This window comes from Strigops habroptila, chromosome 10 (assembly GCF_004027225.2).
Source record: "Strigops habroptila isolate Jane chromosome 10, bStrHab1.2.pri, whole genome shotgun sequence".
Classification (NCBI taxonomy): Eukaryota; Metazoa; Chordata; class Aves; order Psittaciformes; family Psittacidae; genus Strigops; species Strigops habroptila.
In genome coordinates this window covers 142525-169852 of record NC_046359.1, presented here as the reverse complement: position 1 = coordinate 169852, position 27328 = coordinate 142525, and the positions used below count along the sequence as shown (strand labels likewise).

Here is a 27328-nt window from a genome sequence, read left to right as displayed (position 1 = left end):
CTCTGCGTTTGTAAGGGGAGAAAACTCGGCAGAGAAAGAGGAGGAGGAAGAAAGGCAGGAGGGAAGGGGGAGAAAGTTGAGAGGTGAAGCTTTCCTGTGGCTCCCACTGCACTTTGCACTGGAGACCTCTCAGCCTGCCTGAAGCTTGGAGGATGGAGACAGAGCTGCTGCCTGAGCTCCCAGTGATGCCCGTCGGGGGCAATGGGAGCACGCAGATGGTGCCAGACACCGCCCTGCAGTCCCCAGGCAGGGGCACAGCCATGTTTATCATCCGCTGTGTGATCCCTTCGCTTTACCTGCTCATCATCACCATGGGCTTGCTGGGCAACATCACCCTCATGAAGATCTTCATCTCCAACAGCGCCATGAGGAGTGTGCCCAACATTTTCATCTCCAGCCTTGCTGCTGGTGATCTGCTGCTGCTAGTGACCTGTGTGCCTGTGGATGCCTCCCGGTATTTCTCCGAGGAATGGCTTTTTGGGGAGGTGGGCTGCAAGCTCATCCCAGCCATCCAGCTCACCTCCGTTGGTGTCTCTGTCTTCACCCTCACTGCCCTCAGTGCTGACAGGTAGGAAAGCTGGGCTGCCCCTTGGCTCTCTGCAGCTTGGGCTAAAGCTAGCTGGAGCTGGCATGAGAGGTAAAGCACCCCTCTGACAAGGTATTCCTGGTTTGCAATTCCTTCATTCCAACTTGCGAGGTGCCTGTGCTTCTCCTTCCCTCACTGACTGATGGCAGGTCTGGAAGTAATTCAGCTTAAAGGGTTTCTGGAAATGGATGGTGCAGGTAGGCCTCCAGCTTTCAGGGTGCAAGCTGCAAGGGCTGGGCTAATCCTGTCTTCTGCACCTCTGGGACGGCCCTGTAATAGACCATGCATTGAAATCTTATTCACTAGAGGAAGATTTTAGATGCTAAGTATGACCCAGGCCAAGCCACAGTGGTATGTCAAACAGGCAGTGAGCAGCTTAAACCAAGTCAAGCACAGAGGTATTTTTAATCTATTTTTTTTCTTTTTTCGACAAGAAAGTGTGTGTGTATGTGTGCATGTTTGTGCCCTAGTAGAAGAACAGGTTACCAGAAATCACTGTCACAACTAGTTCATCCTCTGGGAATTCAGAAACACCAAACTCTTGTGTTGTAATTGTCAGTCTTAAACTTTTGATCAAGCTACTCATATTGGCTTCTTCTGAACTTCTAGAAAAGAAAAGAAAAAAAAATATGAGAAAACCAGAAAACCACTGAAAACAAACTAGAAAGCAACACTTTCATCTCCAGTACTTGTCAAATTAGGAAGAAACAAAGAGCTGGACCCCAAGTTTTTCCTCCCAATTATTATAAATAGATGCTTAAGGGATTTATAGCAACTGTGTGGCTGTTGTGCTGTGCTTTAGGCTCTGAAAGACAAAATCTTGCAGTGTAATTGGCAGCCTTAAATTAAATGAAATTGTCTTTCTTCCCTTATCTAAGCATTTATTTCTTTTTAGCCATAAATGAAAATTTTTAATTCCTTGTCCATAGCAATTAACCCATTTTCTTTTTTTGGATTTTAAGCCAAACAATGAATTACATTGGTGCATGGTGTAAAGGCTTGAATTTAGTAATATATCTTCACACAGTAACTTTTCTTTAAAACTTCTAATCCTTTTTTAAATAGAGAATAATTTCTATATTTTATTTTTTTTTTCTTTTTTAGCCAATTCGGTAAAATTGTTTGATTCCACCTGAGGGTAGTGTTCAGCAGCCGTCAGTTTCAGTGGTATTTGAGTCAGGACCTAAAAGACTTGTGTATAAGGACCTTGTAGCTTAACGAAAGAGGATTATATTTTTGAAAAAGAGTTTGCAAAATGTGCCTTAAAGTGAACACCCGTAACTCTCATTACCTCAGTTTAAAAGTCTGTCAAAACCTGTCCTTGGAAAGCAAAGCAAACCTTGCTGTTTTCTTTCTGCTCAATTGCCACTGTTTAAAAATATGATTGTGGTATCTTGTTTGAAAAGGACATTGTCTCTCTACTGAAATATAATGTGAGAGAACGCTGGTGGTTTAATGTTTAAGGATTCATTCATTTACTTTTTATATAGCTTTGTAGCATTCGCTGTTTGCTTTTTCCATAGAATTTTATATCCTTCTTTTAATATCAATAAATATCCAAGAAGAAAAAATGCTGAATCTGTTTACGTTGAATGCATTTAGAATTACACATCCTAGAAGACAGCTACAGATTGTGTGCTGTGACCATATAAGCTCATAATAAACATGTTCCTCCACGATTTTGGAATTCACAGTGTATAAAAATATCAGAAATTGTTATACTAAGAATTTAACAACTCTATTTCTTTAATCTCTGCAGTTACATTTTCAGTTACTGAGAACAAAACCCATTTCCTTTTCAGTCCAGCCACTGACTTCAGAGGCTAGTGTCTTGTCTTCTAGGGGTGCAAGTCACCTCTGAGTGAAGCTGGCTGGACTTTCAACGGAGTTTGGGTTGGACTTGGGTCTGCTTTTTTGTACAACATGTGTTGAACTAAAGGGAAGACACTGGTGTAGAGGGGTTTTTTGCCACGCTGATTTGTAGCCAGATCTGAACATGTGTCATCTTGACTAGTTTTGTCAAGTGAAAATTGGCAGATCAGGAGTGGTGGCAGCATCCTGAACATAAAAGGTGCTGAGGAGGTGGGATCTGTCTGGGGGCAGTGTTTTCTCCAGGTAAGCAAATCTAGCATAGGATGTTAGCAGTTTGGAAGCAGTGATACCATTAAAAAGTCTCCATTGTAACCCAGTATATATTTGGTCTGGTATATAATGTCTTCTTAGTGACCCCTTCTTTCTATGATAATGCTCAAAGTGCATATTAACATATAATCTTTAAAGCTTTTCCTGTTTTTTCTCCCTATTACCACAGGACTGTATAGAGCTCCAGACATTGATTACATTAAGGAAAAGATTTATTAATATTTAGAATTCTTTACAGATTGCCTGTGTGAATTAGAATAAGGGAAGTTGTCTTGGTTTTCTCTTACTGTTTATGTGGGAATTCTGCATGGCAAATTACATGTACGTGATACATTAAACAGCAATGGCTACAGAAGCAATAAACTGAACAATAGTTAACTACAAACTGAAGCTATAAGGAAGAAAAAGTAATATTCATTGCATACATACCTTTACTAAAGTTGCTTTATTTCATATGGCTTTTTGTCACAGAAGTCCCTCTTGGCATCAGTAGTGCTTTCAGCATGGCAGACGTGTCCCTGCTATCTGGAAGCTTCATTATATAGTACTGAGATATTTGGGATTTGATTTGTTGGTTTTTTTGTGTGTGTGTACAACTATGATATGTAATTTGTAACAGTGCTTCCCGGACTTCCCTAGAGCACACTTGCAGATTGAAATTGGCAGCACACAGCAGATCTGCCCAAGGTTGCCCATCCCCATCCCAGGAATAGCAGCTGGTTCCATCAAACAGCCCTTCCCACCCTTCAGCTCCTGTGGGTCTGGCTGCCAGGTGTGGGCAGTGGTGCCCTGCTGCAGCTCCGCACATTTTGGGGCAGAGGGGGGTGAGACAGCAGCAGCAGTTGTGTGGATTGTGGCAGCAGAGATGATGTAGTGGAGGCACTGGTGGTGCAGTATGTTGTACCCCACATCTCCATTGGGGTACAGAAGGCAGCACAGGAGCAGTACTGCAGAACATTCTAGAAACCTTAATATGTCTTTGGTTAAAAAAAAAAAAAAGAATAAAACAGAGAGTGAGTTACAGAAAGAGAAAACCTAATAGTTACAGTGGGTGACAAATGAAAGAAGGAAGGGGGCTGAGGGACAAAAATATACAAAACAAAAAAATAATAAGGAACTAGGGGGGCCACAGTGCAGAACACCCCTAATAGCACTCAGCACATCCTGAAAGTTCCTACAGAGCTGGTGTGTGATGGCCAGGGGTGCACCTGCTCCTAGAGGTGTGGTGGGACAAGGAATTAAAAATGGATCCCCTTCAAGCTTGCATCTCCAGGGACCATGGACTGCAGTTTTGGCCAGGGCTAGTGGATATTGATGGAAAGTCTCAGGACTTGGTGTGGTCTTGGATAAGAAGGGTAAAAATAAAGAGGTGAGAGAAGTGTTGCCAGAGGGGCTGCAGCGTGGCACACATGAAGAAAAGGTGTACAAGTTCCTCACTGCAAAAATGACAGAAGTCAGGTATGAACCTGACTTGAACAATCCCATGACCTTGTTTGCTGTTCCAGGGAGTGCTTTTCCAATTTATGTTATGCAGTTAGCTCAGAATGCAAACTGGGCCCATGGGGCTCCTCACCCTCTTCTCAGATCTTGCTGCTCAGTGCCTGGGGGGGAATTGAGGGTAAGGATGTAGAGTGCAAGTACAGAAAGGTGAATCCAAGAGCTTCTCAGAGCTAGAGATCTGGATGATGCATAAACCTTGGGGTGGAGAGGTGTCTGGAAAAGCTCAGGGGGCAGTGGATTAAGAATGAATGCTACAGTGTGCGCCTCTGGCCATCACTGCATTACTGTGTATGATGATGAAAAGTGATTGTACCCACAAAATGCCAAGAGACCTGGGGTGAATAGATTTTGAAGAAATAAATGGCAGCCCTTTAAAACAGCTTTAGTTTTGGCTCACATAGTCTTGCTCTTTGGCTGTCATTTATGCCTAATTTTTCATGTGATCTGTAAAAAAAAGAAATGTTTGATTCTGCTACTTTTTCTACATTGAATTTTCTTTCTAATGAGGGTTTAAATGTCTTAGCTCAAATATAGTCCTCCTGCACTCTAATGCAGACAGTTAAGCTGAACTTGAATGACTAAATACAGTGCCTGACTGAGGTATTATATAGATGTGCATAGCTAAACTATTTGATATTTTTGTTTGTTTGTTTTATTTGCTTTAGATTTGGAAGATTGCAGTCTGCTGAAATGTGGAAAAAGTCTCAAAAACATTTTGTGCAGGTTTAATATCTATGTGCTGACTTCTGACTATAACTGGTATAAAAAAAATTCTATCTCAGTTTGCATGTCTACTATCTCCTACTTTTGGGGGGATGAAGGAAATGTTTTAAAGATATTCAGAAGAGTGAAAGGTTACCCTAGTAACTTCTTAAGGACTTTTCATTAGTAAAGTCACCCTTAATAAAAATGTCTTTTTATTCTTCTTCAGAATTACGTTAAAGTTTCTTCTTTTATTATGTCATCTGCTGATTCAGGCTGAAAAATAGTGATTGGAGACTTCTAAATTCCTCATTTCTTATTACATATAGGGGAATAGGTGAAGCAGGAAAGTGGACATGATTTCCTTTTGAGCTCTAATAGCTAATATTGAGGAACTAAAGACCCTTTACAAGGAAAGTAGTATTAAATGACATCTTGAAAATTGCTTATAATTAACCAAAAAATAAAGAAATAATAATAAAAGGTAAAAAAAACAGATTATCTATATAAGAGAAAAACAATGCCTTGACTGTGTATAGTAGATAGGAAAACAAAATCGTATAGACCCTGTATAACAATGAAATGTATTAAGTATCTTAGAAATCCAAACACTTGTGGTAAATGTGTTAAAGGATGACTTACTGAAGTACACTAAAAGAAATATTGTTCCAGATGTTTCTCTCTCTGTAGGCTGTAGCTGTATGGTTATAATTACGAAATAACAGGCAGAGCAAAAGATATTTAAGAGAGGTTGGGCAAGTTTTCTCTCTCACATTTTTTTCAGCTCACCCTTTAGTTTATATGGACAAACTTGATTCACAAAGTAAAGCTTGCCAGAACAACTTTGATGAAACTCTGACATATTTTGATATGCCCTGCGGAGAAGGACTTGGGGGTGTTGGTTGATGAGAAACTTAACATGAGCCGGCTTCAGTGTGCACTCGCAGCCCAGAGAGCCAACCATATCCTGGGCTGCATCAAAAGAAGCGTGACCAGCAGGTCGAAGGAGGTGATCCTGCCCCTCTACTCTGCTCTCATGTGACCTCACTTGGAGTATTGTGTACAGTTCTGGTGTCCTCAACATAAAAAGGACATGGAACTGTTGGAGCAAGTCCAGAGGAGGGCCACGAGGATGATAAGGGGGCTGGAGCACCTCCCGTATGAAGACAGGCTGAGAAAGTTGGGGCTGTTCAGCCTGGAGAAGAGAAGGCTGCGCGGAGACCCCATAGCAGACTTCCAGTATCTGAAGGGGGCTTACAAGGATGCTGGGGAGGGACTCTTCATTAGGGACTGTAGTGATAGGACGAGGGGTAATGGGTTCAAACTTCAACAGGGGAAGTTTAGGTTAGATATAAGGAAGAAGTTCTTTATAGTGAGGGTGGTGAGGCACTGGAATGCCCAAGGAAGTTGTGAATGCTCCATCCCTGGCAGTGTTCAAGGCCAGGTTGGATGGAGTCTTGGGTGACACGGTTTAGTGCGAGGTGTCCCTGCCCATGGCTGGGGGGTTGGAACTAGATGATCTTAAGGTCCTTTCCAACCCTTACTGTTCTATGATTCTATGATTTTGTCAAGTTAAACAGTGAAGCCGGGCAATTCAAATCAGCTCTGGGAGAAGTTCCTCTTGACCTGAGAAACTGATTTACAAAACCATTCCTTCTGTTTCCTGTTTTATTGATAAATTCAGTAAAAACCTGTGTCTGTGACAGGCACAGTACCTGCTAAACAGCAGATCCTGCTGAGTTCTTACCAAGAGGGCCTGAACGTAAATCTCTATACATTTATTTTGTTTGTCTCTCCCCATAATGTGATATACAGTTCCCTTATATATTACACTGCAATGGGTTTATCCAAATTGGACTGTTGGAATCATCAAGTTTGTAGTTAGCAGGCCCTCAGAAATGATGTCAAAGATCAAATATACTCTACCAATGTTTTCCCTAGGGAAAAGATTTCACATGTTTTCTGTGATGATAAATCTGTTAGAGAATAAAGAATAAATATTTTTTATATATGTGCATGGTGATGGAACTCTCAAATATCCTTCCCAAAAGGGATAATTTCATTGAATCCTCCTTTTAAATAGTTATTCTTCTATTCTTCTAAATTATGGAAGAACTGGTGTATTTGTCATTTGGGTCTTGCTGCAGAAGCATTCTTCCAGACTGTGTTTCCTGGTGTTAAATGCTTTGTGTGTGTTTTTATATGTACTAATGAAACAAGGCGTATGCAGTCACAATCCCTAGGTTTAAACATGTACCTCCATTAGTAACTTCTAAATCCATGCTGAGATTCACCCCAATTTGACAGTGTGATTACAAATAGCAAATAAGTTCTTACAAGTTCCTTAAATTTGTGGAAGGTAAGAAGAAACCTGCGTTGGTGTGTCCATTGAAGGGGAGTGTGTTTTGGAATTAACTTCACACAACTTCTCAGATGTCAGAGAAAATAACCAAGATACAAACAATCCATATAAACCTTAGTGTAATTGCATCTGCTGCATATAGATTTAATTGAGTATTTCCATATGCTTTGTAGAAATAAAATCGTGGTGTGTGTATGAACATGAGAGAAACAGGTTATTCTGATGTGTTATCATTCTATCTTGTTTGATTCTGTTTTGTCCTTCACATGAGTATTCGAAATACAGTTTCATTTTTTTCCAACTATTTTTCACAGTATTTTTTTTAAGTGTCATGTTTGTGCTTTGGCTCCAAATTTGTTTGATTGTTTGTATTTTAAGGATTAATATATTAACTTTTTCCTCTGTGATTTTTTAATTAATTTTTTTTTTTTTACTGTGGTGTGTACTTTTTTTTTCCATCTTTGCTGATTTCAGTGCAAAATAAGAAGAGAAGTTGCAAATGAAATTGAACTGGGAACAAGTTTAAAAGTGCCAGAGTGGAGCCTTCTAGACGATAATACTAGAGGAAATAATAAATGAAGTTGCAGCTTTTTGAATTTTGAAATTAGAGATTAGGGTTCTAGTTTCTCAAATAGTAAAATCTAAGCCTTTTCCAGGTACATTAATAGAGGTTTGCTTATTTTATTCTTCCTTGGTTGTAACATTTCTAAAAATCATTTGAATATGTAATGTTCTCCTGAATAGTTATGTTATTTGCTGTGGCATGGACTATTACTGAATTCATCAAGGAAATGGGAAGAACTGTTTTGTAACAGCAACAATTTTGTAAAGGTAAATGCACTGAACATACTTTACAATCAGAATTTCTGCTTCCAGACTCTTTAGTTTCTGTAACTGATATTTTTATTGACCTTATACTCCAGCAGTGATGATTTTATGAGATCTTCTTCAGTCAAGTGTGTATGAATATCATTCCTGGGAGACATGCAGTAAGCACATGGTGGATATGCAGACAAGCAGATATTGAATTATCAAACTTAAATATGAATCTACTGGGAATACTGTCATATATGAACTTCTCTGAATAAGAGCCAGTGAAACAATTTGCTATTACTTCTCTCAGGAGGAGAATTAAACAAAGTACTGATGGTACTTTTAACTAGTGCAACTATATGCAATGGGCTTAGAGAAGTAGAACTAAAAAGCCAGACTGCAGGCAGTGAGCTACTATTGCAAGATTTGTATGATCTTATAAGGAATGCAGTCAGCTAATATGAAGTGAATGGCAAGAGATAGAAGTAGCAAGAGAAAGAAAAATGAAAAGGAAAGAGAAAATTCTCTTCTGAAACAGTGGGTGGACAGGACAGATAATACATTTCATGCATTAAAAAAAACCCCAAGCCATCCTGGGAAACTTATGTTTTGATTCTTTTTGGGGTGGGGAAATCATCATGCAGAAGAATAAATCAGACTTTTTTGTGGAAGCATTATTTATAGTTTTTGGCTCAACAGAGCGTATTTCTACAAAGTGGAAAACTTTTTCCACTTAGAAGAATCTTAGGATTTTCCCCCTGAGAAACACTGAACACATGCAATTGACATTCATTTAAATTGTGTTTAGACATGGTCTGTTAGTCTGAATTTCAAATACTGTTCATTATATTCAGCTATAAGACCGCTGAGATGCTTGTTTCTGGTGAATGTAACTCTGCACTGAAGAGGTAAGCATGCAACAAAAATATTTGGACTAGCTGTAAAATAAGAAATCTACTTTAAAATGCAAGAATTTATAAGAATAAAGTAGCATAAATGTGAATCTCAGACTGTGTGTTGTAAAAGAAGTTCCCACAGTGAAATGATTCCACATTGTTCTCAGCTAGATATATTGTTCTCCTCTTAATGGTTCAGTTGGAGTTGAGTCAACATGATTGCCCAGACTAGGAAAAGGGATTTGGGCCCATCCAAAATTTCATTCTACTTCACAGGAGTAGGCTATAACTGGACACGATATTAGTATTTTTAACAAATACCGACTATACAGTCATGTTTCCTATTCAGATTTATTTATATCCTTCTATATAATTAAGCTGAATGCTGTCTTTTTGTGTTTAAAATCTTCATGGAATGACACAATAAAATGCTAACATATAAATGGTTATGATAAATGAGTCTAGTTTGCAGGAAATGCAGTACTATGGCACAGCAATGTCGTTTACAACAGAAGCTTTATAAGAAGACAAATGATACCAACCCCTCCAGCTCCAGGATTAAAATGCAAATTAAATTAAAGTAGTATGGATCTCCCCTGCTTGAATTAGGTTTCTGCTTGGTTTATGACACTTATTATATTTATTTATTTATTTGCATTGTGGTGGCACATAAAAAACTAGGTGATAAATTAGGTTCCTATTTGTGGTAGGTGTTATATGAACAGGAGCAAGAAGAATGTCTTTGACATGGAGGATTTGAAAGTAAAGACAACAGAAGATACAGAAACAAAATGGCAAGGAGATATTGAGGCAATTCTGGTTAGAATGGTAGGCTGTAATCATAGTCCAGTGTCTGCCTAAGTATTGTCTGGTTGGTTTTTCTTTTTAATTTGTTTTTGAAGGTCATCACAGCAAAGTACTCTAGAAAAAGGGATAGCACTGCAATGGAGGGACAGTTTAGGACCAGTCATGGAGCAGTTTCTTTTGAAGTCAAATGTGGGGGAAAGAAATAGCATTGTGGGGGCAGCAGAGACATAATTCTATGTAGGTAAGCTATACTGGAGTTTAGAAGGTGGCAACATAACTCTAGAAGAAGAGGATATTCTTTTCATCAGATTTTTTTGGGTTGTGGAGAAGGGAGGAGATTGCTTCATAATCAAAATACACTATACAAACAAGAATAATCTGCAGAATGGACAAGATATTATGCTTGTGTCTGTTGGCAGAAACCACAGTTCCAGAGAAAGGAAACTTATAAAAGTGTTTCCTGAGTTACAGTGCCTTTGTCAGAAGTGATAATGATAGAGGATGTAGGAAGACAGAATTTACATGAAGGCTTTTAATTAAAACCGAATGCATATTTATAATTAATTCCTGAACTTCATGGCAACCTATAATTTTCTTTTTTCATCAGTGAAGGAAAAGATGGATTTTGCTTGCTAATTTGACTAAATAATTTGCACCCTTACTCTAATTTATCAGGGTTGTTTTATTGATAGAAGATATGCATGTTGTAATTTGAATGGTTGGTGGTATGTTTTAGCCTTACACTGGTTTTATACAAAGGAAAAGGCTGGGTGTTCATTTTGGGAACACTTCTAATTTCGCTCATTTTACACTTGATTGTATCTGTAACCTGTCTCTTTCTGCTCTACATCTTTTCAGATATGTAAACAAGATGACAGACTTGTAAAGCACTTAGTACCTTTTCCTTTCCATTGACGCTGAGTCCTGTGAAGGGCTGAGCCCTAGTAAGAAGAGTGCCACCTTGTAGTCATATGAAGTAGAAAGTAGAATTTTTATAGGATGAAAGAAGTTTTCTGAGCTGAACCCAGCTGTTTTATGAAATAGGACACTCTGCTCCAATGCCTTTTAACTTGGAGCCAGTTGTAGCTCAGAGGAAAGCATGCTATTTGCTGAAACAGCAATATTTGCCAAGGCACAAATATATCCCACATCTTCTGCTAATGTAAAGGCTGCTGAAGCAGTCTCCCAGTTAGATATTAATGAGACCAAGTACTGCTAAAACAATTAATTGTAACATGGTCATTGTTTTGGGTTATAGAGCTGTGGTTGACACAGTTTGAAGCACTGAAATGGGAAAAGAGAGGAAAAAAAGTCTGTAGTACAAAACATTATTTTATCCAATGTCCTCCGTCCCCAAAGTCCCCAAACCAGCTCTCTCCAACAATGTAAAGTTTTAAAGAAATGAGCAGATGTAAGGACTTGACGTCACCTCAGTTGAATGAAATGAAATAGAAGGTCTGTCTTTATGTAATGAAATCAAGGCAGACAGCAATAGGAAGCAAATTATTGAATAATAAGGTCACAGATTGTGCTGGGGAGCATTCATGCTTTTTGCAGAAGCTTCTATCCTTCCTATGGCAGTATAAAGGATTTCGTTACACGTTGGTGTCCAGGGAGTTTCTCATTGTGTGTTAGAAGAAATAGTAAATGTAAATTAACAGAGACACTTTACTGAGTTTTATTTTCTACTCCATGATACGGGTGAAGACACAGTAAAATAACTCTCTCTGAATTCAGAGAGGATATGAACATAAATAGCCATTATTTTAATGATTTAGTGGTAAGACAATTCATCACAGTCCCAAGAAAGAGGACTCCAAGGCACGTTGTGACTCAAATGTTCTCTGAAGAAGAAGTGTCCTAGAGTACCAAAACAGTGCCCTGCTCCAGACATTTTCATGACACCTGCTCAAGGTGTTGAGGGACTATGAAGTAACTATCAGGACATGCAAATCAGCCATGAAGGGTATTTGGGATCACAACTCCATTTCTTAGCATTCTTTACAGCAACTATGTTATATTTAGCCATAACCTAAACCTTGGTATTTAGACACGTGTTCATGCCCGTATTTATATTTGTGTATGCATGTATATGTATTTACATGCATGGATAAGGAGTTTTATCACCAAGACATCTACATTAGAGTTCTTCTCACTCTGAGCTCATTGTATAGCTAACATAGAAAAATAAGCATGTAAGAGCATGATTTAATACAGCTAAAATCTGACTCACCCTTTGAAAGTACATCTCCACTGACTAGAAAGACCTTAAGAATAAAGTTTCATACCTGGAGTATGAATCTTTACTGACTCCCTTCTTCCTGTTAAGATTTTCTTTAGATAGTAAAGAAAATTATTTTTCCATTATTCTAAAATTCTGCAAAAAACCCCAGCCATCTCAAATTAAATCAAAAGTAGAAACAAAAAATTGAAGAAGCCAAAAAAAGTAACCTTCCAAATTACCACATCTTAGACATGGAAATGTTTTGCTTAATGTTCAGTTTTCAATAAAAACATTAAAAGATAATTTAATTACATTTTGAAAAAAAGGTTTTAAAAATAAATTAAAAATCCAAGCAAAACATTAAGGTATCCTTGAAATATTTTTCTCAATATGTATTCAGGTTTTTAATACTGACCTTTTTTTGTGGGAAGTTTCACTTTGTATCACTTTCTTCAACAATCTTTTTTTTAAATAGAAGAATTCCTGGTCAGAATCTACTTCTACTTCTACTTCATGTGTTTTAGTTTGCTAGACTGTGATGTTTCCATTCTCTGCATTTTTTCCTGTTTTCATTTTAATGGTTATGAAATTATCAGTTCTGCAAAGGTTTATATGTAATCCTATAAAACAGTTTCCCAATATGTGGTATAAAGCAGCAGCTTCCAACTATTGGTGTGGAAATGTTTACTTTATTTAAGAGTTTAATAATTCTGCACAGGCTGTTGGAAGTCATTCCTGCCTGACTTTATGAAGATGCATATATTCCAGGCGTTACAGTCGGGACAGTATATCTGTGTGTAGAAGGGCGCTGGGGTGGCAAGGCAAGAGCCACCACAGCCAGCAGTTGTTGCTGGTCTGGCAGGAGGTTTTTAATGCTGAATGTTGCCGTGTGCTCCCAGAGGGGCTGGTGGACTCTGCACGTGGGAAAGCCCTGGTGGCAGGCAGCAGGGAGTCCTTGGCTGCAGGAGCTGAGGGAGGAAGCAAACTCTAGTGTGCATGTGCTGGTATGAGAGTGAAGTATGGAGGTAGGATGTGCATTTGGGGATTTGCTGAGGGGAAATTGAGAAAGAAAAAGTTGTCATGGCTGCTTCGGCACTTTCAACAGGCTGGCACAGAACAGGCGTCTACAACTACAGGTGGTACCCAGGGCTCCATTCACCACCTCTGATACATACAGATGAAGCTAGAGGTTTAGAGAATGCAAGTTTAAGAAAGATTACAAACCCCTTGACATTTCAAATAAGAACAAAATATGACATTATTTTAATCAAAGGTATGGAGTGGCCTTATGCATCACATGTTGAATTTGAAAAGATGATACCTTTTAATTTGCATTTGCATTTTGATCAATTTCAGGTACAAAGCAATCGTAAATCCCATGGACATCCAGACCTCCAGTGCAGTGCTATGGACCTATCTTAAAGCCATTGCCATCTGGGTAATCTCCATGCTTCTAGCAGTTCCTGAAGCAGTGTTCTCTGAACTAGCCAACATCAATGACACGGATAATGTCACCTTCACAGCATGCATACCATACCCCATGACGAACAACATGCACCCGAAGATCCATTCTGTGCTGATTTTCCTTGTGTATTTCCTTATCCCTCTTGCCATTATTAGTATCTACTACTGTCATATTGCAAAGAGTTTAATAAAAAGTGCTCACAACATCCCTGGAGAATACAGTGAGCATTGCAAAAGGCAGGTAAGCAATTTGCTTTCTACATCCCAATGAAAGACTTGTGTGCTGTATACACTTATAAATGAAAGTACAGGATCTATTAAATTCAAATTGTTGGATTTCATAGAGAATCAGTTCAGTTTCCACGTGCATGAACTAAGCCGAGGATTACCTGAAAAATCTCCTTGTTTTGCAATTACTCAGTATTAAGCCCAGTATGTAAATGAATGTAAACAAGGAAAAGTATAAATTCACTGCCATCAGTGTATATTCCTAACAAGAAATGGGATTGCTGTATGTGCTTCTATGTGTTGTTACTGTAACCATTACTTATGTTATTCCTGAGGAACAATGTTTTTGTAGTTAATGCTAGTGGCTTCACCTGTCTCTATAGGCAGCCATTTGGGGAAGAAATCTTACATGAACTTTTTGAGAATTCTCTCTTCTTTATCTGTGCTTGAAAATGAAAAAACTGACATAGCTTAAATTTTTCTGAGGAGATCTAAGGTTCTTCTCAGACCAGGGAGTGCTGAAAATATGAACACAGAGCATGAACTGATTCTTTTTTGGCTTTCTCAGTATATCTTTCTTGGATACAATCCTAAACTTGCACTTTTCTAACACCCTTTCTATTATAGATGCTATAAAACTTTCAGTGTAGGTTCTTCATACCTTTCAGACAAAGCATTTGAAAATGCTGGACAAAGCCAGCTTCGCTATAAGGCACAGGGAGCAATAAGATAGCAACAGGCTGTTCATTAAAAGGATCATTTATATATATACAAACAACAGCTTTTGCAGTGAAAGCGCCTTACAAAAGCATTAGTATTGATAGAGAAAAATGCTTGTGCCCATTAAAACATTTTGGAAGGGTTTTCTCTGCCAATATTTTAGAAAATACTTTTATACTTACTGAAATCTCCTTGCATATATAGCATGTACATATTCTTTCAAAAAGAAAGACCACATTCCCTCGTGTTCTTTTTGCTTGGCATTTCATTTCTGCTCTAATCTGTTTCTTGTCAAAAAGGCATACATATTAGCATTTCATGTATTTTTTTATTTTCCTGTGAAATACAGAGAGCCTTTTGGCTGAACCCTCAAGATGAAAACTATATTTAATTCATATCACATTTCTGAACCCACATGTATTTTAAAAGCAAGAACATATTTTTTCATTCTACTTAGGTTTTTTCTTTTTGTTAATCTATGAGGCTCAGAACGATAGAGAGTTCTGGTGTACTTACATATTTCCCAGCAAGAAGAAATAAGTTTAGACTATTGCTAATCGACTCAAGTTTCTTTAGGCTGTAGCACAAAAGCATAAAATTCACACTATACCTCTGCATCTTTTAGTCTGCCTTTGCAATCTGCCTGAGTGCAAATCCTACCAAATTTGGATGTTAGAGTTTTCCCAACTTTTGTGAATTCCCCACTTGTCTTGGTTTAGGTAGAGCCAAGAAAACTACTTACAGATTTATTTCACAGATTTTGAAACCCTCTTAGAATAAATTAACTTGGGTGTCTGTGTCCCCCCTCCCCCCCGAAAATTGAGCAAAACCAAAAAACTTCCCTGCCTTTGCAAAACTTTGGTACCTGACATACATAAGAAATCTTCTGGGAGGAATATGCAGAAAGTTTCTGCCTCCCTTTGATGTCTTCTACCTGTCCAGTTTCTCACCCTCTCTCAGTTTGGAACCACTGTGTAGGCTCATTTTCTGTCAGCTTTTCAGCCACTCTTGATATCTACATTATAGTTTAGGTACATCTTAAGGTACATTTTTTTCATGTCACTATTGAAGATTAACTGAACCTTTCACCTTACCCTTGAATTAAGATGCTCCAGACTGTGCAATGCAGTTTTTGTAGTTTGTGTATGAGAGGTGTAAGGTGAGGAATTTTGGGCAAAATAAAGGGATGTAGGTACTATTATATAGCTAACATCGGAGCAATGTCTCCACATTTCACTCACGGTGTCTCTAGATTTCAAAGGCAATGGTTTCTTAATAGCTTTCTAAGTAAAGCTAAGTTTCAAGCCAAGCACTGAGATCTCACCAGAAGAGGTTATGTTTCATGACATCCTTTGCTGTGTGCTTTCCCGCTAAAAGCCAATGTTTACTTGGGTCATGAATCATGCATGCTGTGTATATCATATAGGAAGAGCAACCATCTGTTACTGCAAACAGCCAGGATTTTTCAATGAAAGTAAACTGAGAGTGGGAAAGGAAAGTAAATGAGAGAAAAAGTAATTCAGCCCCTGAAGGAAGGATTTTTCTGGCCTTACTTACAATACTCTTTAAAGCTAATATAAAGAAAAATGCTGCATGTTTTAATTTTATTATGTGGAGCAGTTCTATTTGTTGTTATTCATTTAGGTTCTCTTCATCTTTTCAGATGGAAACTCGGAAACGTCTGGCAAAAATTGTTCTAGTTTTTGTTGGCTTCTTTGCTATCTGCTGGTTTCCTAACCATGTGCTATACATGTACCGATCTTTTAATTACAATGAGATTGATCCATCAACAGGACATATGGTTGTTACCTTAGTGGCCCGAGTGCTAAGCTTCTGCAACTCTTGTGTCAACCCATTTGCACTGTATTTTCTCAGTGAGAGTTTTAGAAGACATTTCAACAACCAGCTTCTCTGCAGGACGAAAGCTCAGCAAGAGAGATCAGCCAGCTACTTGCACAACTCTTCTGCTATTCAAATGACTTCCCTGAAAAGCAATACCAGGAACACAGTGACTAGCATGACACAACTGAACGGGCACAACTTGAAACAAGAAATGTCATTATGATTTAATAGGTATGATTTTTGGCTGTGAAAGATTTGAACTTTTTCTCTGCAGTTTGTATCTCACTTTTGGCTCTCATGCTTAGACTGAGTCCTCACAACAGAGGATCTGTTAAAATCTGGTGAATCTGAGGTTATTCACATCTAGTCTTACTTTTAGATAGAAGTGAAGAGTATGTTTTATTGAGAAAACAAAACTGACTGGCTGCATATTGTACTTTAAAGGAGATGCTAATGTATGTTTAATGTATAAGAAAACAAATCAATGGTGTGAGTATTAGTGTAGCTGATCTAATATTGCTTTAAAAAGTGTAGATTTTTTTATTTTTAACTGAATATTGTTGCAGACTTATGTGTTACTTAGGTTTTGCATGATTTTAGCTGTGCGGTGTGTACAAGCATTGTTCATTAAGACTGGTAGGTATTTTGGAGCCAATTAAGGAGCCATTGCAATGCTTAGATTCTAGTTTCAGATAAAAAAAAGTCAAATATCAGGTTCCACATTTTTACCTCATTTGAATCTGCCAGTTTTTTTCACTTTGGCAAACATTCATGATGAGAATTTACTTTTTGAGGGTTCTGTTTGCTGTTGATCTTGGAAGTTTATCAGCTAAACTGAACTTCTTTTCGTGATTAACGTCTCAAAAGAAAAATGTCGTGTTCAACATGCAGTTTTTCTAGAACTTGGTATCTGAAAATTCATTTATCTGATTTGTAGGTCTGTGGCATCATTGGTTTAGAGTGTCTACATGCTTTAGATTTGCTACTACTAACTGATCTTGATATCATTACAGCTAAGAAGGACACTAGGTGTGATGGGATGCCTGAACATTCAAAGAGGTAAAGTTCAGAGTTGCTTTTTCAGAGAGGGTCTGTGTCAAGGCTTCCTGCAGCTCAGAGCAGTCTCAGAGTGCAGATGACTACCAATCAAAACCAAACTGAAGAATGCCCAACAGGAACATACCTAACATACTCTGATCATTAATGATCATCCAGCCCATGGGACCAGACAAATTCTAGTCTGAAATAACTCTCAAGTGATGAAACATGGGTAGCTGGCATTGTTTGCTCAGTACCAGCTCTTTGCTTTCTAGGTCTACTCCTCTACCACACACTGTTACCAGTCTAAACAAAGCCTAAGTACTGTTGAAAATCTCAGCTTTAGAAGACACTTTTTGTTTTCCTGAAGGTCCTTGTGCATAAATACTCAATGCACTTCTGATAATCCTAGCTGATAATCCTAGCTGGGCTGCCTAAAAGGATTTTCAAATGTTTTTTGTGAGTCATCCCAGTGCCACGGACCATGCGCAGGTCTTTGCCACTATTCCCAGGAAGTAATTTTCAAGATACATGGTCAGTGAAGAGCTGGGATCAAAACAGAAAGGAATGGTGGGTGAGGCTGTAGTTACCAGTGACCATCCTCTCCAGAATAAATTTGCTGGGAGAGCTTACTGTTCTGTCTTTTCATTCACACTCCTCTGCCAGAGGTACCTTATGCAAGACTTCCACAGCCAGCCTTCAGACCACAAGAAAGCAAGCAGTTCAGGTTTAAAACATCTTTTTTTTTTTCTTACTCCTCTTTTTCTTTTTTTTTTTTTCTAAATTGGTTTATGTGTCAGCACAGAGAGTTAAATAGACAAAATGACTGAAGCTTGTTGCTGCAAAAACTCATGTAAGGCTACCCATATAAAAGTTTCTAATCTGTCTCAGGGCTGCACCAGCTTTTGCTGAAAGAGCTAATGGGGTCAGAGCAGATCTCTCCCCCATATACAGCTGCATGCTGTCAGACTAATGACTATTCCCCAAGCCAGATGCGAAGTTACCTGGGGCAGGGTCTGTTTTGGGTCTGAGCTCAAGACGGGAGATGCTCACAATATCTTTCTTAGAAGAAGGGGTGGTAATGGCAGACAATGACACCTTGTAGAAGTAGTTTTTTTATGGCCAGATCAGAAGCCAAATGTAATTTTAAGTAGATTTTTCTTCCAAATTAGGTGGAAGAGCTCCAGCACAGATCTGTCCCTGTCACAGCACTGTAGCCTGTACTTGGCAGTAACTTGTCCGAGATGAATAGTAGAAAGTATAATAGAAATTTAGATTGGATTTCAAAAATCAGTTGCTAGTCTTATAATTTCAAAAGCTGATGTGCTAATATAGTGCAGCAGCTTACAGTTCTCTTTGTCCTTATTAATACACTTGCTGTTACTTAGTTCTATTTGTAACTGTTGAACCAGCTGAAGCTCAAAATTTCTTTCCCAATTCCCCCACCATCAAGGCTAGTTATACCCCTACCCCAATTTTTAAAGCTTCAAGAAGGTATATTGATGTAATCTGTAAATGATTTTAGCAAGTTACCTGAAAAAAAATCCCCAACTCTTACCACTCAACAGGGAAAGTAACAGGTTGAAGGTCTACATGTCAATTAGCATGGTCCAGTTGGTGAGATCTATAGTATATAATGTAGTTAAAGTTGAGTGTGGCATTCAAATGAGAATGCTAGATGGCTACAGTGGTCCTATGGCTTCAGTGGCTCCTTGAAAAACTTTATACAAAGCAGCAGATTGACATGAATTTGTAAATCTATCTGTAATAGTTTAGGAAATTGTTATCTATAACTGCCTAACACTGCCTCATCCTCCTTTTTCTCCATTCCACCTTTTCTCTTTCTCCATGCCTCAGTTCTATGAGCTCACATGTCCTCAGAACTCCTCTTTAATTTTATGCGACTAATTCTTCCTGGATGCCAGCCAGAGTTTTGGATTCCTCTCTTCCGATCAGTCTTGAATCATTTTTACTCACGGATATTTTACACCCACAAAACACAAAAGCTTAAAGTCTTCCTTTCTTAATTCTTGACGGTGATCATTGACTGTGATAAAATTTCTCTTTTATTTCTGCATTTTTTTTTCTGGTTCCCTGCTTCTCATTTTGTTTGCCAATCTCTCTACACAGCATAACATTTCATAGGACTTCTAAATCCATTGTGTTTTTTATTTCCTGAAGGCATTTGTCTGATGTGGACATTACCAGGTGATAGAGGTACCCTACTGGAAAAATAATAATCTAATTTGTAGTAGATTTGGCGCTTGTTTGATTCATACTCTTCACTCAGGGCCTTACATTGCTATGCGATATGGACAGCATGAGTCTGCCTTCTGGCAGAACTGCAAGATACAGGCTGTTCTTTTTTGTTGTGCAGGAAAGGTATTCCCCAACAGACTAGAACTCCTTCTTGTTAGGAAATCAGCACAATTTTCATTCATTATTTCCCAGGCCCAATACCCAAAGCCTGTTTTGAGTAAGTAACCTAAATTGTATATGCCTTCCGTCAAATTCTTGTGGCATGGTATGGGGGAATTAGTTCATCCGTCTGGAATTAGTTAACCTGAAGCTTTACTAGGCATATTGCTAACCCAATAAGCACATTTTAGAAGTGTCTGTTACTGTACTTTTGTGCACATTGTATATACAAGTACAGCTGTATATATGATGCTATTTCCAGACAACGCTTCTTGCTAACAATTAAAAAAAAAAAAAAAAATACTGTAGTATGCAGTACTTTCTTCTAACTGTAGTCAAAGAAATAAAGGAAATCTGTAAATGAGATCAACTTTTCAGGAACTACATTGAGATCTATGCCAAAAAAAAAAGTTGTTAAAATACTATCTGATTCTTCCTTTTTGGTAAGAAAACATTATTTCAGAAACACCAGATCTTTTCTGTCTTCCTCTCCTGAGTTTTGAGTTGGTTTCTTTCAAAAATATTTTCACAATGATTGAGAAAACTACCAAAGTCCTTGAAAATGAGAGAATAGAGGTTCTCTGTTTCCTCTATATAAGACTTTTTTTCCTAGACTAGAGCTAGTACAAAATAAGTCTGATAGCATCTTGTCACATCACCCTGCCTGTAATAGAAACATTGCAATGCTGAATCCTGAAAGTATGGTTGAATTCTCAAGAGACTTGGGGTACCTCATTTAAGAGTACATTGTGAAATGATAATTGTCTTCCACAAAAACACTTTGCTTACAATATATAACAGTGTCTTTACTTTTTACAACACACCTGTCCCATAGATATTTTTTAACTTAGTCAAAACAGATTCATGGAAATAGAAGCAAAGGAAGAGTCAGTTTGGGAGTAAGAAAGAAAAACACTTTCTCATAATTTAAACAGACTCATAGTAAGTTGAAGATTTGCAGTGTTGATTTCCAGTACCTTTTCTTTCTTCACTTATTTCTAAAATTATATTCTTTCAATAGTCAGTCTTTCACTGACGTCACAACTCAGTGTCACAGAATCACTGGATGCCTTTGAAAATCCATCTGTATGTTTGTAGTACTTGTAACAAACACAGGGCTCTACATGGATGCTACTAGCTTCTTCCGTCTTTCTGGTCCTATGATGAGTCTTCTCATTCTCCTGCCTAGAGAGAGGCCCCATCTGCTGTGCCAGAAGTGGGCATAGGAGGAGGAAGAATAAAAACAAGGATAGACCAAAAAGATATGTCTTCAAATGGTCTTTGCTGCCTCAAAGAGTGCCAGCATGACTGCATTTTGGCAAACACAGTCTGAAAGCTTAAAAATTTTAATAGGTTAGAGATCCCTTGGGATGCGAATGAGAGAGAAAGACATCTGGAAATGTGCATGCTATAGCTCAAGAGCTGTATATTCCCAAATAGTTAAAAAGTTTTATATTTCAAGAAATATAAAACAAAAGTAGAACTAATTACAATTCACAAATACATTCAGACACTTCTGGGATTGGTCTTGGTCCAGTGGAGTGAAGAGGGAAGTCTGACTGAAGAATTTGGCTCCATGCTTTACATAACAGCACATTTTGCAGCAGCTGAACTGGCAGGTCAATGCCGAAAGTAGATCGTGTAGCCAGAACTGCTTTTGATTTCTGTTTTGATTTAGGCAATTGTCTAACTCATTTTTGACAAGGTGCCTTCATTTCTAATTGTTTCTGACTTATTTCTGACTCCCTGTTCTACTGCTATCTTGGTGACTAGCAAAAATGCAAAAGAATTCTGTTTGATTTCAATGAATATCAATTAACAACTTTTAAGCCAGTAGGAAAATATAGTGGAGACAATTTTTTTTTTCTTTTCTCTTTCTTTTAGGGACTATATCTGAGTTTTTTTGGCATATGAGGTAAATTCAAGAAGTTTGGATTTTGTATTACAACATGATACACTTCATAAATTTCTATAGCACTGATTTAGAACAGAAAAGGCATAATATGTGGCCATACTTAACTAATCTGGTGAACTGTTTTTGATCTGCCAGGAGGGGCATTTTGTTACTTCATTCTTTAAACAAGGGGGATAATTTGTGTATCAGAAGCTCTGTGTCATTACTAGCTCAATGCACTACAGATTCACCTTGTAGTGCGAGTTTGATTCAGAAAAGACACTTCTATAGAGTGGACACAAGAAGATACTAATGCTGTATCTCTCCCAAGAGGCATGGCATTGTAGCTTAGCTGTTTTTAACACTTCATGGTTCTGAGCTGCTCCATGAACCAGTCTGTATTACTGCTGCCCCATGCCACAACATATCTTTGCTGACATTTGCAATTTTGCAAGACCTTGCTCTATAATGTCCATAGCAGACAGCCTGTCCAGCATTCGTACCATGTAGTACTTACCTGCTTGTCACATAAGACCCTTCTCATTTCATTACTCTCAGCATCTTCTCATTTCATGCCCAAGGCATGTAGCAGCCAGCTTCTCACGGTAAAGGACAGGAAAAGGAGAAGCAGGACAGGAAAAGGGTGAAAGGGAGATGTTTCAGCTGTATCCTATGCCTGCTTGTCCTCTCCCTATATGCATAGTAGGAAACCAGCTCCACCACAGCTTTGGAAAGCAAGCTGTGCTTGACATAGCTGACTGTAGTCCATCTGAACTACTAACAGAAATACCATATATAGTTTAGGTATAAAAGGTGGGTGCCTGAGAGCCCCTTGTGTTTTCTCTCTGTGCATGGTGACTGTCACTCCTCTCACTGCAAACCCCAGACTTACATGAAATCTATAAGCACACCCCAAGATTTGTCTCCTGTTGCTGAAACTCCTTGCAGCACCTGGCTTAGATAGCCAGCCATTGTCTGAGTGCCATGACTGGTTTTTGGAGCACCCCTATTCCCAGCGGCACGTACTGTGTCTTGGCCTTTCTGCAGCACTTTACACAGCTGTGCACAGCCATTTGCCCAGGCTGAGCTGGGGAGTGCATTCCAGCCTGTATTTTGAGAGATGTCAGAGTCTGCAGTTTATACTTAGAGCTAAGGGTGGATGATCTCAAGACAATGAAATAAAATCAATATGATCTAAAAGCACTGCCAGTTCTAAAATGACAAAGTACCCTTACCTTCGAGCATCCCAGTGTCTGAAACTAAATGCTGCCAAGCCCCCATTACTCTCAGTCCAAGAGCAGAGTTACCTAATTTCTGTAACAGTGAACAGATTTCAGAAGAACACAGCATATGTTTGGGTGGGCTTGTGAGTCTACAGCAGCTTCTCTGATCTGATATTTTAGATGCGGAGAGTGGAGCTGTCAGCAGCAGGGGAAGTATCCATAGGAGAGAATGCCAGTAATGGCAAATGTTACAGCCTTTACTGTGCACCGGCCTCAGTTAAATGCTTCTCCAATGTCTAGATGCTGTGTACTTCCATTTCTCCTCTAGGCAAAGACAGATGTAGTTGTCATGTTTCATCATTACCATTTCCTGCAGATTCAGCAAAGAAAACTCAGGGGCTGTAGCAGTGCTCCACTCAGTGAAGGAAAGACACAGATCTAAACCACCTTTGCGTATGTATACAGGAGCTGTCTGGGCTCCTGTGCCTCAGTCTAACATGTTATCTGTGGTTGCTCTGATAGCCTGGCTCAGCTGCTGGACCTGAGCACTGACAAAGAAGGAAAATCTAAAATCACTGGTGCCTCTCACTTGTCTTTTGAGTGAGACATCATTGAGGTGGTTGTTACTTCTGGACCACAAATTCTTCCACTCCCAAGGAACTTCTCTTTATGCATTGCATGGGGAAGGAGCTAAAGATAGCAAGAGTCACTGTAAATCCAACATTTCCTAATTTTGGAGATCTTTTCTTAGCTTCTTAAATAATAACCTTTTACTATGATTTTCTTGAATGTTCTGTGTGATGTCTACAGAGCAAGAGTGTTTTGGTGGGTTTAGCCTTTATTGAAACAAAGTGGCTGGGTCACTGTGACAGCTTGTATCACAAGAAGTCAGGTTGTATTTTCCAGCATACTGTCTGATACTAACAACAGGCCCAACAACAAATTTCAATTAAACATCAAAGCTTCAAATCAGCTTATAGCTGGACAGGATTTAGCAGTGCCTGACCAGAAAAGCAACTAATAAGGACATATTACCAAATAATATTATTAAAACCTGAGCAGATGCAAATTCATGGTTTGTCTTTTTTGCCCACAAATGCAATAGAGAACAGAGACTTTGTGTGGAGGAGAGGAGAGGAAATGGTCCTTTCACACTTTATGTATGGGAGGACCAGTGTGCTGATGATCGCAGCCTGCGAGATTCCCAAATGGACAAATACCTGCTCAGAAGTTAACTAACTTCTCTCAAAAACGTAAAGATTTTTTATGATAATTGTATAATGACAGTACCAGCCTGAATTGTGTTTAAAAAAAAAAAAAAGAAGGCACATTGGAGTAGTTTTCTACCTGTCAACAGTGTGTAATCAAGCATTGAATCCTGTTGTGTGGGAGGTTGTAGAGCCCCATGTCCTCTGTAGGAACACCTATTAGCTTTCTGTGGCAGCGCTTGGGTTGTGGAGGCAAGTGTGATCTGAGAAGTTAGATGATGATATATAGTATCATCATTCAGTGACTTTTAGCTGACAATGAGCAGAACTGTTAGCAATTCCCATGGCATTGTCAGATCTGCAATTAGACTGTGTAATTGAAGATAATAGGTACACTAAAAGTATCTTTAAGCCTCCTGTATGTAGGAAAATGAAAGTAAGTAGAAGAAGCTTTCCATTACAAAAAAGAAAAGTATTCTACTTCTTAACAAAACACTTGTTTCGTACAGTAACTTAATATCTTACTGTCATTTGGCTAGCCTGCAAAACCTGGTCATCATGCTGAGCATACAGAAAATTGTTTTTTAAAATGTAGGTTGCTATTTCACAGAAACCATTTTTAAAATACAAAATGATCTCTGGAGAAGATAGCTTAAGCTTAACAAGATAGCCTAAGTCCACATCAAAATTATCTTGTAGGAAATGCTAATCATGTAAATAACGAATTACCATTCAATCATTAACATTTCCTGTTAGACATTAAAACATAAGCAATTGCAGCTATTTCTGACTTGAAATTTGACTAAAAATTATTTAGAGCATGAGTCAAGAAGGGCCATTTCTTCAGACCCACTGTTTGTTCACTGTTTTTTACCCTGCTGATTCTCCGTTGTCTTGTACCTTATTTTGTCCCTTATGTAGAGGGAACATGAAGATGCTTTTTGCTCTAAGTTCTGGATTCATGTAATTAACTAGTAATCTCAGACACAAGTGCTTTGAAAGTGTCAGGAATTCCCTGAGAGAAAAAACAATGGAGGGTAAGAAAATAGCCTGGCAGAGTATCTCTGGGTGTTTGTTTTTTTAAAAAACCCCAAACTTTCATGCTATGGATGAACATATAGCTTGGAGATGTTTGTTAGACTTCTGTAATAACCAGAAATAATGAGTTCAGAAACATTATTCTGGGCTCACATCATTGTAATTGGGTACCAAATAGGAAACTTTACTCTCTATTTTGTAGGAAGTGTTTTCTGTACTAAAGAATTAAGGTGATACTGTTGTTTCTAAAAGATTCATTTATTTTCTTCTTTACCTTTCCAATAGAAACTTTAAAATCATGAAATTTAACATGAATTTATGCATGCTTATTCTTGACATTGTAATGCCATAGTAAATATACAATAAAATTGAAATTCTTATATGTTTTTATTTAATTTTTTTCTCAAATATATGCAAAGCAGCCATACAATTCTTATTGATGTTGATAGGAAATGCATATGAGTATAGAGATGACAATAAGGTAGTTCTTCAAAGTGCTTGTGGGTTATAAATCGCACCACATGGGACCAAGTATTCAATGTATTCATTGCACTACCTCAGCAGTTACTTCAATTTCGATATAATTGGGTTCTAATTAAATTTTACTTTTGGAGGAAGGATGCTAATCTTAAAACTTAAGAGCTTTATTTTTCAAGCCGAGAACATGTTGGCAAGTGTTCGTTGTAATAAGCCTGTTAAAAATCCATTTATTCATCTCATTTAGCCTCTATAATTCCCACAGAAGCACAAAACTAAAAAGAACAACTGAAAACCAAACTCAGGTGTCCTGAGTGATTATTTTCGCTAGGATTGTCTGGAAAATGGAAGCTATTTCCAAGAAATGAAATTATACAAAAAATATCAACATTTTTTTCTTGCAAATGTCACAATTTATGTGAAAAAAGTAATGTAAATCTATTAAGAAAAAAACCAGTCCTGTTTGAATCTAAACAAAAAGCAGACAAAAATCAGATTTTGTACTTAATGTGAGGGATTTTTTTGGTTTTGAGAAGCAAAAGAACCCAAACTGCCCAATTCAAACTCTCTGGAAATCATTTTAAGCCTAGGGAAATGTTTGACAATCCCCACGTCAAGTGATATGTGCAAACCGTTAGGTATTAAAGGATCTGTTCTGTGTACAGAGAGTTTTTACTAGAGAATCCCCTTTATATTTTACTAAAATACATACGACTTGTATTTCATGTGATATGAACAATCACAACGTAGTAATTTGACTGAAAGGCAGAAAGTAAAAATGGTTATTCCATCAGTCTGTCAGGTGAAAATAAAGATATTTTCTGACAAAGTCTTATATCAGACACTGCTCAAGTGAAGCCATGGCACATCAGAAGCCTTCAGTGTGTTCCCAGAGCCTGCACAAGGGCAGAACCAAGAGAATTTTTTTACAAAAGCAATTTCTTTTCTCACTGAAGCAAAAATGTACACAGCAGATATAGTACTTGGGTACACTCTTGAGTCATACCAAATAGCTTAAAATCTTTCCTTTTTTGTAAATCATCTTACATTGATCCAGTTGGGTCAATGTCTGTGCACAATGCTCATAAAGAGTAAGAGAAAGTGTCAAGTGAAGACTTAAATTCTCCTATGCTTTCAAACATATGGCAAATAAAGTGCGTCAAAAGAGCAGAATATATTATGGATGGTGTAAACAGTGGGAGAATTATGATTTTGCAGTGAATCTGTTCTGCACTTTCTTTGCTAAGAGGCAAATAAGTTTACAAAGATATAAAACTCTCAGAAGCCATAAATTCATAGCAGAGAACTAGAATCCACATAGCTGATAGTAGTCACTCCTGTAGGTTTTCTGAGGGCTTCTGAACTCTTCAGAGACTATATGACTCTATGGCATTTTTCAGGACAGCTAACAGCACAGCTCATCAGGAAAATGGACTTCACAAAACCCCACAAAACCAGATTTAGATAAATCAACAATGCTTTTAAACATTAACTTAATGTTAACAAAGTTAATGTGAATTTAACAGTGGTCTTCATCTGGCTGTAAGTATTCATCCAAATATAGACTAGACACGTCTTCCAGAATTGGCACTCATTTTAATTGCAATCCAGTCCTAGCACAGATGTGTAATCCACCTTCTACAGTATGTGTTGTGCTATAGATGTCTATGCCCTCATCCAGAGTAATGCATAGATGCCTGGAGGTTTGTACAGTCCTGCAACTTAAAAAGAAGGTGTTTGCTGGGC

General features: G+C 38.1%; 1 protein-coding gene across 1 annotated transcript; it reads left to right on the top strand.

Annotated features, from left to right (window-relative positions):
• NMBR (neuromedin B receptor) lies at nt 1-25425 on the top strand. Its single transcript, XM_030499179.1, has 3 exons — nt 1-568; nt 13389-13737; nt 16108-25425. Exons 1-3 carry the CDS (start codon nt 153-155, stop codon nt 16507-16509), a joined length of 1167 nt encoding a protein of 388 aa, XP_030355039.1. The 5' UTR covers nt 1-152; the 3' UTR covers nt 16510-25425.
• Nucleotides 25426-27328: the final 1903 nt, after the last annotated feature.

Coding starts and splice junctions, on each gene's coding strand:
- NMBR (XM_030499179.1), top strand. CDS start 153: ATGGAGACAGAGCTGCTGCCTGAGCTCCCAGTGATGCCCGTCGGGGGC. Junction 569..13,388: donor ACTGCCCTCAGTGCTGACAG/GTAGGAAAGCTG, acceptor GATCAATTTCAG/GTACAAAGCAATCGTAAATC. Junction 13,738..16,107: donor GTGAGCATTGCAAAAGGCAG/GTAAGCAATTTG, acceptor TCATCTTTTCAG/ATGGAAACTCGGAAACGTCT.